This window comes from Rhamphochromis longiceps, linkage group LG8 (assembly GCF_057381845.1).
Source record: "Rhamphochromis longiceps isolate RC_006_pf linkage group LG8, R_longiceps_female_GT1.1, whole genome shotgun sequence".
NCBI classification, from domain to species: domain Eukaryota; kingdom Metazoa; phylum Chordata; class Actinopteri; order Cichliformes; family Cichlidae; genus Rhamphochromis; species Rhamphochromis longiceps.
This window is the reverse complement of record NC_140564.1, coordinates 31392951-31405666: the sequence shown is the minus strand read 5'-3', so window position 1 is coordinate 31405666 and position 12716 is coordinate 31392951. Positions and strand designations below refer to the sequence as shown.

At 41.0% G+C, this 12716-nt stretch overlaps 1 protein-coding gene across 1 annotated transcript in view; it reads left to right on the top strand.

Moving 5' to 3' along the window:
* The window catches only part of LOC146664052 (uncharacterized), an 87737-nt gene extending 75889 nt beyond the window's left edge, over positions 1–11848 (top strand). The window contains exons 13-17 of the mRNA XM_085417062.1: positions 176–246; positions 2617–2774; positions 4289–4433; positions 4910–5053; positions 5142–11848. Of these exons, the coding sequence (XP_085273188.1) occupies positions 176–246; positions 2617–2774; positions 4289–4433; positions 4910–5053; positions 5142–5405 (782 nt within the window). The 3' untranslated portion in view covers positions 5406–11848. The remainder of the gene's footprint in view (positions 1–175; positions 247–2616; positions 2775–4288; positions 4434–4909; positions 5054–5141) is intronic.
* Positions 11849–12716: the final 868 nt, after the last annotated feature.

Here is a 12716-nt window from a genome sequence, read left to right as displayed (position 1 = left end):
ACCCTAATGTGTGGACTATCTGGGAGCAGACGACACTGGGTTACATGTGCAGTTTTGATTGAAGGTTTCCTGGATGCACCTCTGACTTAGTGCTGCAAAGCTAAGAGCACGATGTAACTTTGTATCTATGACTGGAAGTCTGTAATTAACATTTAATGTTTTCTGCTCCTCGCAGCGCCGAGAGGGAAGAGAGGGTGGAAGACTTTCTATGCCATCCTTAAAGGGCTAATCCTCTACCTGCAAAAAGTAAGTTTCACACAGTAGACATATGTTTAGTTATAAAAACTAACTAAATAAATAAATAAAATCTAAAGGGCTGAGTGAGAAACAATTTGCAACAGCCACTGTTTGATATTCATTATTCAACCTTTTAAAGAATGGTTGACTGCATCTCCATAAACATCCTGTCTTACTTTCATGCCAGCAGCAGATTTTTAACAGAAGGTGGATCTTTATCCCTGCGGTGAACGTCTCTTTAGAAACCCAACAACAACAAAAAAGTTCTGCACCAAATGTTACCTGCCTGCCTGCAAACGAGCTCTTAAGATGATTTATTGATTTATTTAAGCAAAATATCAGCAATGAAAAAAGCAGCAGCTTTGCACTGACAGCTCAAGAAGCAATCTGTCCTTTAGAGTCACGTTTTGGTGCCTACTTCCTGTTTACACGAATACATGTTGCTGTGACATAATGTCCTCGTGCAGGCCGGGCCTTGGCACCGTGCAGAGGACCCATACGGAGCGGCGGTGGGCCTGGGTAACCTCTGCCAACATAACAGGCCACTGCTGCTCCAAATTCCCCCTGAATGCAGAGAAAATTGTGCCTGTAGGGATGCTGTGGCTCTGTTCTCTAAAATAATAACTGAACTTTATTTTTACGGAGGTTTTTTCACTAAGGTCTTCAAGGTTAATTCAAGGCTCATGATTCTTGTGGTGTGTGTCGTCAACACAAGTCCTGTGTAAGGATTTACAGTGACCTTTGACCTCTCCTTCAAGATCAATAGACTAATTTGAAGGTCAAAGTGATAATAATGCTTTATAGAGTTATTATTTTTTTAGACAATAACATAAACTTGTAATTAAACACTTTTTTGACATGTGACTAATTATGCTATATGCAGAGCTATTAATTATGTTTTCATGCCATTGTTATAGAACTAAAAGTGTGGAAATATTTACTTTTTATAAAGGTCACATATGTGATGTGGAGGAATAATATCCATTAGCACGTTTAGGCCTAGGGCGGTGCGGTGGTTCAAACCCACAGCAAGAAGATTTCAGGCTCAAATCCAGCAGCCAGGTATTGAGTTTGTTTGTTCTCCTAGAAACATGGATGTTAGCTTAACTGGTGGGTAAATGTTGGCTGTAGGGGTGAATGTGAGCATAAGTAAATACAATAACATCTAATAAACCTTTGTGAGATCCGCTTTATCAAATAAAAACTTAATGGAGAACGTGACACTTTGTCAGTATATTTTGGTTATTGATTACCCTGTGATTTGTAGACGTATGCATTCGAATCAAAATAATTAATTTAGATGTTTTTAAGTTAAATTAAATTGTTTCAGACTTTGTCGTGGTAAAAAAATCTTCCACTAGTGCTTCACTTTAGATATGAGAACTGTCAAAACTCAAGCCTTTAAAGTTAGCTGAGGTATGAGTCAAGTAATATTTAAAAAATAACTTTTTTTTATCAAATTAAAAATAATTTGAGAAGTTTATGTCCACAGCTTTGTTCTTCCTTAATGAAAACGTATACGTCTGTCATGAAACCAAAATATCTTCAACTCAAATAAGGTATCAAATATATATTTTATATTTTTATTCTTACTGTTGAACGATTTTTTAATAATTAACTAAACTTAAAAAATTAAAACTAAAAGTTAAAACACATATTGTTTACCAGAAATTTAAAAAGAAAAGAAAAGAAAACTAGACCTTTAAAGAAAATCAAAACTAAATCGAATGGTGATTGTGTACATGCAAAACTAACCATAATAAATAAAAAATATGTAGGAAATAACTACTTTAAGTATTAATAATAATAATAAGGTCAATACAACCTGCCTGAGGAGGCACTGATCTCTGCATAGCTGCAACAAACAACAAGAAACTAATTAAAACTAGACTAAAAATTCAAAATTAATAAAACTAATAAAACTAATAAAATAATAAAACTAATAAAACTGAACCTATTCCATATCGTCACTGTCATTATATTATGCTGCTATTCATACTGTCATTATATTAATGCTGCTATCCTGTATATATTGTACATACTATTGTTTGAGTACTTACGATTGTTTTTTTTGTACTTTTTATATTTTACATTTATATTTATTATTGAAACTTGCACCAAGGGAGTGGCACTCCAATTTCGTTGTACTCTGTACAATGACAATAAAGGCTATTCTATTCTATTCTATTCTATTCTAAAATTAAAAAAAAAAACCTGATGAGAGACGCCTACAGAGCTCACATTCAGAGCAATATCAGTTGCTTCATGTAAATGTGTATAAGCGTCACCCACTCCTCCAATAAAATATGATCATAGTCAGCATCTTTAATGAGCGTTTGCACCGCAACACACCATTCTCCTTTATACCTGTCGTTCCAGGGGGAGTACAGGCCCGATAAGCAGCTCTCTGATGAGGACCTGAAGAACGCCGTGTCCATCCATCACTCTCTGGCAATGAAAGCTTCAGACTACAGCAAGAGACCCAACGTGTTTTACCTGCGGACGGCGGACTGGAGGGTGTATCTCTTCCAAGCGCCGTGAGTCTCTTTATGCTCTTCTCGCTGAGCTTGAACAAACGCACACGCTGTACGATTTATAGCTCCCACGCTGAGCAGCGTGGACAGCTGTGCAACATCTGCAGCAGAGCAGAAAATTCAGACAGCTAAAAAAAGAACAAATAAGAAACACCCATGTTTTATTCCACTCTTCTCTTAGTGCTGACTTGCCGTCTCTGGCAATGTTACACTGAACAATCAAAAGTATGTGGACACCCCTGTTTTTAACTACATGAGCCCACATGAACAGATACTGGTGGATGTTGGGGTGGTGGAGGGGTTGACTCTGCAGGAAGCGATGCAAGCAAAGAGCTGCGCTGATATTCCAGAGGGGGGAGGAGGTTTGGTATGTGACACAGCACAGCTCAAGCTGCAAGCCTGAACTTGCTTTCAGCCTTTGTTCTGTTTCACTTCATGTCACGTGGAAATCTGAACTGCATAAAGTCATGAACTTACGTGATTAATTCTGGAGTCTATTCCAGCTACCATAGTGCGAGAGGTGTCGCAAACCCTGCACAGTGAAGATAAGTGCCAATCGAAAACAATACATAAATGGTAAAAAGGGCTATAAAACATGATTAAAAGGAAACTCAAATGCAGTATCACATAAAATAGAAGTCAGTAAAGGTGTGTTTTATGAGGCAAATCATTCTTCAAGCCTTTGCTCCTCAGGTAGGTCCTTTTAAAGCCGGGGACCCTGATTACACCCTTGCCCAGCCTTTTGGAACAGACAGAAAGATCCACCTGAAGAATAAGGCTGTGCACTGGCTTAAAAGGAGTCAACATTTCTGCTCTGACCCAGATGCACTTTAAAATTAATCAGTAAAATCCAACCATCCTACAAAACCAAAGCTGGGATTTGGGGTTATTGAACCGATGGCATGAGTAGAGGCTGTTTCGGTTCACAATACTATGGTGTCCACATATTTCTGGCCATATAGTGCTGCTGATAACAGCTGAATGTCCACCCTCAGCAGCACTCATGTGCTTACAGATTAGTGATACATGGAGAGGATGCGCGATGAAGGTGAAGGTGTGTGTCTGTGTGTGTGTGTCTTAGCAGGATCCAGGAAGTGGCACATGATTGGCCACATGTTTCAGGCCCCAGGAGGACCGGCTCTGTGCTCCAGTTGCAGCTTGCATTTGTCCCAGATACTGTACCCCTCTCTGCGCCTTTCTCCTCTCCTCGTCTCTCTCTCCGCCCGTCTCTCCCTGATGATTTAAGCGATGCTGTCTGATTCGATCTGATATTACTCGGGCTCTTAATGGGCCTGTTAATGTAAAACAGGACTTTTTTCTCTCTCTCATCTGTTAATTGGCTCCAAAATAATTTCTTTGTTAACAGCAGCGCTGCTTTCTCTGATAATTATCCCTTTGATGTTGTAAACCAGCCATGAGCGGATGTGAGCAGGCATCGCAGAGGAGAAGCATTTGTACTGTATGTGTTTTGGAGTTTGTAATTAATCGTGTGTGTGCGTCTGTGTTAATCATCTCAGGAACGCGGAGCAGATGCAGTCTTGGATCACACGGATCAACACAGTGGCCGCCATGTTCTCATCTCCTCCTTTTCCAGCAGCCATCGGCTCGCAGAAGAAGTTCAGCCGGCCACTCCTGCCGGGGACGATGTCGAAACTGTCCGAGGTATCCTAACTTTAATGAGTCTGACAGGTGGCTGATTCCACTCTGAGTATATCAAAGTAAATAAAAGATGGGCGTAGCTTCTGTTTAAGTGGTTTAAAGTGGCCTAAGCCTCCATTAATGACCAGCAGGGGGCGACTCTTGAAGTTGTAGAAAAAGAAAAGTCTGATTGTACAAAAGCTTAAGAACTCCATGTGGAGTCACATGGTCTCTTAGTTAAACCTTAGTTCACAAATACAGGAGCAGACTGTACGCTGTCTTCACCTTTCACAGGTGGAAAACGTAACTTTATAATTACTGTCTGTGAGAAACAACAGGGGTATGAAAGCAGTTCCCTTGTTTTACGGTGGCAATAGAAAAAAATACAAGTAGACCCAAACCATGCCAATAAAATGCTCAACCAGGAAATCAGTTCCACCTCTGGGTCAGGGTTTTAAGTTTTTCCTCTCATAATCTTGGTTTTAACTCTGTGCTCTCAGGAGGAGCAGGTCAGGTCCCATGAAGCTCGATTCAGAGCCATCTCCACTGAACTGGCTGAGCTGCGCTCTTATCCACCTGACCGCAAGGTGAAAGGACGCGAGCTGGAAGAATACCGCCAGCGAGATGAGTACCTGGACTTTGAGGTGAGCTGGATTCACGAATGAGGAATCGAGTATTTACATGAAACTGTCTCGCCTTAAATTTAGATTTTCTTCTTTTCTTTTTTTATAGAAAACGCGGTACGGGACCTACGTCATGTTGCTGCGAGCTAAAATCCGAAGCGGCGAGGAAGACCTGTCTGTATTCGAGTCTCAGCTTCTGGAGGACAACGGGCTGCAGAGGGCTCACTCCAGCCCCACGCTGCAGGACAGCAGCCAAGCCAGCCTGGCCAGCAGCACCAGGGACGGCGGCAACAGCAGCAAAGCCAGCGGCTGCAGCAGCAAGCAGCGGCAGGAAGGCCAGAGACACAGCTACCGACAGGCCGTCAAGAAGTGAGACGAGGCGGGGGCGCCGGGAGCGGCACGGCGTTGCACTGCCAGCGGCAGGCTGTCTCCCTGCAGAGGTTTTGTTTGGAGCTCTGCTTGAAGGGGGGAGCAGGAGTGAGGGTCTAACCCACGCCTTCCCCCAAAACACGAGGCCCTACCCGGCACCCCAATCTTCTCATCTAACCGAGGAGGTGCAGATCCTGTGACTGGCAGACAGGCTAGTGCAGGAGGTGGGAGGGAGCGCTGGGAGGTCACGGATCTGCAGACGAGGTGTCTTTGAGAACGTACGCTGGGTGCCGCAGCAGACTGTGAGGCAGAGAGGCTGCTTACGGATCGGACGGGGCAGCGCACAGGGACCTACATCCAGCATCCTTTCCTTTTTTCTTCCCCTTTTGTTCTTTCAAGGCACCTCCGGCCGCGTTCTCACACCTTTTTTCTTGACCTTACACTCCGTTTTTTGGGACCAAACATGTTTACACACACTTTGAATTGTCATCACATTATAGACGACTGATGATTTGATTTCTGTTGAATTTCTGCCGCTGCTCTTGAGGTGAAGCGCTGTAATAATAATTAAAAAAAACAAAAAACTTAGGAAACATCACCAGGTCTACGGAGCCATTACATTCCAGCTCCTTTTTTTTCCACCACGGTGTGTTCACATTCCACACAGGAGCTGCAAATTCCAGCTTTCAGCTCCTGTATGTTTCGCTGAAGGTGGTTTCCAGTTAAATAAGTGTGTGGCTGCAGTATGCGACGTGGCCGCTGCGTACAGCTCGTCTTTCCTCCTTTCTCTAGCCGCTGACGGCCAACTAGAGGTGACGACGTCAGCAGGAGTTCACAGTCCTCCTGATATGCAGCCAAACACTGCATGACACAAAGAGAAAGAGGTCTTTTTCTTTTTTTTTTGCTCTACTTGAACTCGAGCATCTCTTGCTTTTTGCTTCTGTCCTGTGATGTGCTTATGTTCTCTTTCTTGGCCGAATGTTGTTTTCTGCAGTGATCCGCATGCCTGCATCCAGCACTGCTTCTTTTAGGGCTTTTTACTACTTTGAAGGCAAAAATCTGAGAGTGGAGAAGCTGCTCTCGGTGAGGGGTGGGGAGCAGGTTCGTTCAGTCACTCTCCTCATGCCAGTGCCATACCCAACACGTGTAATCTTCATCTGTGCTTATAAACCCGACTCACTGGACAGACCCTGAATGTTCTTTGTTTTTCGATATTTTTACAGTATTTTACAGTCATTTGTTGGTGTTGAACTTCATGTGTATGTCAAGTGTATGATGAAATATCTCTTTGTAAACATCCAGGATATGTTGTATATAACGCACCATATATTGTAGTATATATGACAGTATATTTACAATATATTCAGCACACTCATGAGAAGCTGCATTGGGTATACACACACACAAGTCTGGAAATCGCTACTTGGTAATCACATTATTTTATTTTTTCTTACAAACTTTATGAATATTATCAAAATAAGTCTATCAAAGATTAGTAAGGGGGAGTTTTTTGCAGGATTTTAGTGTAAAAAGAAAATTCTTGTGAGGATTTAAGCTCCAGTGGGAACTACTCCAAAGACAGATCATGCTCGAGGTCCTTTGAGAGTCAGCAGCCAGCTTGGTAACACCCCCCCGGGCAGTTTAATTAATCCCCCCAAATAAAATGAATTAGGGAGAGAGCCTTAACTCTGATTTAGTGGTCTCTGAGACGCATCAACTGGACTTTTAAAGAAACCGGTCAAAATATTAGGTTTAAAAGTTACACTCCTTCTACCCAACACTGTTAACATCTCTGTTTAACCCACCATAGACTTACGCTGTCAATACCATAAGCCAAGAAAAGTACTCTCCTCTTTTCTACGATGAAGAGTACGGTAGATAAACTCGCCACAACACCGATGAAATTTTGCAGATCCAAAGATCTTCTAAATACTTGAACTCATAGTCTCTGCACTTCCTGTTTCATAGGGGCACTTGTGAGATAATCCATGATGATTGGGGATCTACGGAGGCCAAAACAGCAAATTTTGTGGTGTAAACATTTGTTGTTATGTTTTTGAAAGAAGAGATTAATCTATAGTTCAGTTTTTTACTATTTTTATCTTATTATTATTTTTTATTAGAGATGTAAAAACTACCCTGAGTCACTTTATGGAATCTGTGAATTTGATTTCAAACAGGAAGCCTCTAAAATGGGTGCCGTCAGACTAGAGTGACTGCAGCGTGCCTGTGGTGAATCCTTGTCCCACCAATCAGCATGCGTTAGCAAAATGTCAGCAGTTAATTGACAGTTTTAGTCTTTCTGGAAAAATAAATTGGAAGCATATTTTATTTGCAGACATGTTATCTGTACTATATTTCTAAAAACTAAAAGAAGTGTGTTTTGTATTTTCCTTTGTCTAGAAGCAAGTGTACATATTAATTTTACCTCTAATTCATTAAGGACTTTCTCAAGAGTGCCCCTTCTGCATTCCTTCCTGAATCGCATCAAATTTCTCTACAGGAGTAGTAACAGAAAGTGGAATAACTCCCCCAGATCAGCTCTGCAATCTAAATGAAAGGATAAAGGGCTTTAAATTTAATAATTGCGTCACAGAGACAGAAAAACTGGATATTTAGTCAAATCTCATTTTGAAAAAATGCTTCAAAAGTTTGGCGACTTTACACTTCACTTCAAAAAGGGCTCAATCCAAAAGTGCAAAAACAAAAACAAAAGTCTTTGATTATCCTAACAGAGCACTGAATAGCACTGCAAGTGCTCACACATTTTTCTACAATACATAGAAGATAAACCTCCTGCCAGGATACAGCTGAAACAGCAGCAAAACTTTACCGTTAATATGTGTGATGCAACAAAACGATTGGCTCGTATCTCTCCGGGGACTCTGAGTGCCACGGCTTCTCTCTCTTATAATGTCTCATTGTTTGCCATGAGCTAATGGCACGATTCAAACTGGATCAGGGCTGATACTGTTGTAAAAGATGCATGGAAAAAAGAATGAAAACAGAATGTAAAAAAGAAGAAGACAAAGAAACTCCTTATTCAGGAGTGAGTGTGATTATGTGTTTGTGTGTGGGCGGACTGATCTAATTATGGAACCACATAATGTTTGGTAGCCATATACACTTCATAGCATTATTAATGCACAGCCATTTATTACTCAGGCTTTAAAACGACACCTTGAGCAGCTGCAGTGCCAGCGTCCAACCAGCAGGGAGAGCTGTCAGCATTCACCCATGTTCTTTCAGCCATAATCACACCTGCTGCACCTGCAGTGAATATGCACGGCGTCACCCGCTCGCCTGAGCAGGTTGGTGGGGGCGGGTATTGCAGGGCTAAATGAGATAGGACCTGTTTGTATTGTAACTACGGATGTCAAGTCTGAGTGTGTTTTGGGAGTGTGTGCTTATGTGAAAGGCTGCAGAGAGCCTTCCAGACCATCTGACTTTTATCCAGCGCCAAATGTGTTGTTTAAAGCTGTACAGTTTCTAGAACAGATGATTGAATATTCAGGCTATTCAGAAGTTAAATAGTTCAGAAAACCTGAGCGTGTCACGGTGTAAGTCTGTTAATCATGTAGATACCTGCAGCGTAAAGCTGAATCTACCCAGAATTTTTGGTTATTGACTGTCATGTGAGTCATTTTAAGGCAGCATCCTCCCCAGAAGTCATCAGCCTTTATGTCTTTTCTTTGTCTTATGTGACACTTTTACTTGCTTTGGGGGCTTTTTGTAAGACAGAAGAAGCAGTTTAAAGACATTTATGCCCAATTTTCAGCAGCTTATTTCATTTAAAGCTCATTGCCTGCTTCTCTTGTCTGCACCTTTGCGCGCTGGTGGTATTAAAAGGTTTTATGTGTATATTGTTGCCATAACTGACCTCCTGTACATTTCGTGTAACTTTACAGACTTTATACTTGTGTGTTATTAGTAATGTTTGCTGTCTGTTATGTGGCCAAACTGTCAATAAGCAGCCAGACTTACAATGAGTACCTTAACACTGACCTATTCTGCTCATTTAAAGCTATATATCTTCAGTCTTAGACTTAACTAGCGTAGCTTTGCATGATCCAGAGCTCAACAATAATCCTGGTTTAGCTGATACTGGGCCCTTGGGGAGGAAGGCATCTTCTGTCTGAAAATAAAACAGTTTTAGACAGAGGATACCTTCCTCCTTATTGGTTGCCTGTCGTAACACTTTATGCCACAGCAGGTGGGCGGGGCTTCTGTGCTCAGATCACCTCATTAGGAATCACAGAGTTAAGAGTATCAGCAGCCACTTTGGATTTGGTTGATTTATACAAATAATGGCCGAAATATTTTGAAACTATGTCCGTGTTTGATATGAGCATCTATCATTCAAACAGAATATAAATAACAGTAAATAAGGAAAAGCATAATAGGTCTACACAGATAAAATGTGAAAACACTTGTCAGATTTTATCTTGAAAACCTACATCTCTTGTTATTGCATACACAAGAAACTGTTATCTATGTTACCCTAAAAGTAAATGTTTTTTGTGTGTGAGTCTGTGTTGACATCGTACGTGTCTCATAACAAGCAGCCAAACTGCACATGAATTTTGTGCTATTTTTATAAAGATGTATTCAAATTTCTGTTTTCTCTGTCAACTGCTGCTTCTGATGTCTAGGCTCAAATAACAGGAGAGCTGAAGGAAATTTCACTTTTTAAATGTGAGGATTTTCTGCTTTGGAAATCTCTTTGGGTTTTAGAGGGAAGAGTTTTCAATAGCTTTTTCGTACCTTTATGCTAATATTTTATGATATGCCCTCAAATGGTTGATCAGAAATTCAATCAGAAGCTCTCCATTTTTTGCTTAGAGGCCAGATTACCCTGTTAATGGTGCAAATTCTCCAATATATGAGTATAATAATGAAACACCTGGAAGCTCGTGGGTTTGGGGACTCTTGGGGCAGTGGCCCATTCAACCTAATTTTGGTAATCCAGCACTGCTGTCTGCACAACATAACAATAAATATCATCTTTTTCAAGTTTTAGGGCTCCACAGACTCGATGCAAAAACATTTATATTTTTAAATATAAATGACAACATGATTTGACCTGTTAGAGCAGCAGGGCCCTGGGCGGTCACCCAACTGATCCTAAACTGGTTCTGGCACCAGATTTAAACCAAAATTAACCCTTAACCAAGCAACATATCAGCTGCATGCCTCATCTGATGCCTTAACCCGGGCAGCCTTTCATTCAATCAACAAAAACAGTGCTGACATTCAAAAGAGTTTAATAGTTGAAAGGTAACTAAGAATTAAACTCGGTTTGATTCAATGTTAGTTATATAGTACCAAATCACAACAACAGTGGAAAGGAAAAACTGGCAAACGTGGCAAGGAAAAACTCCCTTTTAACAGGAAGAAACTTAGAGGGAGAAGAGCATAGGGAGGGGCGGCTATCTGCTGCAACCGGTTGGTGGTGAATCTTAAACTCATAAAATCTCTTTCACAAGAGTGTCCTAGGCCAGCTTTGACCTCAAATATTAGCTCAATGTTACTTTACTGAGGTCGAACTCCTCTATCAGCTGCTGTGTTTTGCTATCGTTAATGCAGTTATCGGTGCACATAGCCTCCATACTATTGCCAACTCTGTGGCCAGATCAGTTTCACCATTTATTAACCGACTGTTTGGGGAATATAAAGAGCTGCACTGAAGTGCGATCCATAAAGTGCCAAAGCCAAACCAACAACAGCAAGAGCAGTCACTTAATCGTCTGTGGCTTTATATGCAGTACAGATTTAAAGAAGTTTAGAGTCTTCACTGTATCTCAAAGTTTTCCCCTTCCCACCGCCTCTCTCCATGTGTTCTCACCACTCACATACATCACAGAGCAGCAGCTGGTCCTCCATGGCACTGGTTAGCATAGAAATGCCTGGTTCCCCTTGATGACGCCTGCGTGATACTCATGTCAAAGTGTTGCACCGTGTTCACAGACGTAGGATATCTGCAGCTCAAACTGTCTCTTCAGCGTGCACTTGTACATCACAGCCTCATTTCTGAATGTAAATAAAGCATGAGATATTACGGCCTGCTTTCATTTATATTATGATTAGAGTATTAAAAGAAGGCTTAATATATAAGGTAGGTCAGCATTTTTTCCTGTCCTTGAGCTCATGGTCATTTCTCTCTTTTTGTTTTTAATCAATGTGAATGAAGGGAATGGCTATATTTAATGCTGTTGTATGCTGTCGTGTTTTAGAGACTTGAGCCAGCTCATACGAATCTTTTTACATGTAGAGGTCTGGTCTGATCCGTCTCAGTGTTTTTTAGACTGGTGCAGATAAGGCGATGTTCATTTTATGCTATACATACAGTGAGCTACATGTGTCACTGCCTTGTTATAACTCACCAAGGAAATGTTGTTTGTGAGCTTCTCACTTTGAGAAGCATAGGAGATAAAATAAAAGTGTTTTGAAAGGTTTACTGCACGTGTGAACATCATTGCGTGGAATGTAAAGTGCCGTACTTAAGCGCTTTAGTCGTGTGCATTAGTTGAATGCTTCTGTACAAATTTCACATGTGAGACTTCAAAAACATGTGCTTATAAAATAGAGTGCTTTAAAAATTTGCTCCACCTTGACCAGCTGCAGTATTAAAAGACAGCGTACATGTTAATATATGAGTTTGAATGACCCATTAATATAATACAGCACTAAAACAGGTGATTCTTTTACACAATGAGTAGAGTTTATGTTGATGTACTTTTTATCTTAATTATGGTATTAGATCCATCGCTGGTGTGCACAAGGAGCTGATTATACTGTTATCAGCTAAAATGTACTGTTTTTTGCCTCTATTAACACATCTCCAGGGGAAAATGACTGAAAAATCTAGCCAGTTGCCATCTTTTATTAACAGTCTATGCAACCCCTCTTTTCACAGGGGTTTAAGTGTTATTAAAACCAGCTGGTCACAAAGTACACATTTGGGGCTCTTGGGGGAGTTTGCCATTTTGGTCCAAGTTCCACTCTAATGCACAAGATTCAAATTAATGTTTTAATTCTGCAGCTGAGGAATCTGAGTGTCCTCAGCTTACTCACAAAGCAGATTGGGTCTGGCCCAGTAACATACGCAAAAAACAAACAAAAAATCCTCATATACACAAAAATAAAACAAAATAAAGAAAACCGTCCTTCATGTGTGGTCCAAAGAACGGCTGGTAGAATAAGACTGGTCACACAGCCACTGCTGGACCTGCCTGGGTTTATGTCAGGTTTTAGTTCTGGCACCAGGTGTAAGCCTCATAAAACAACTGTCTCACTTACAGCTGGAATATTTATT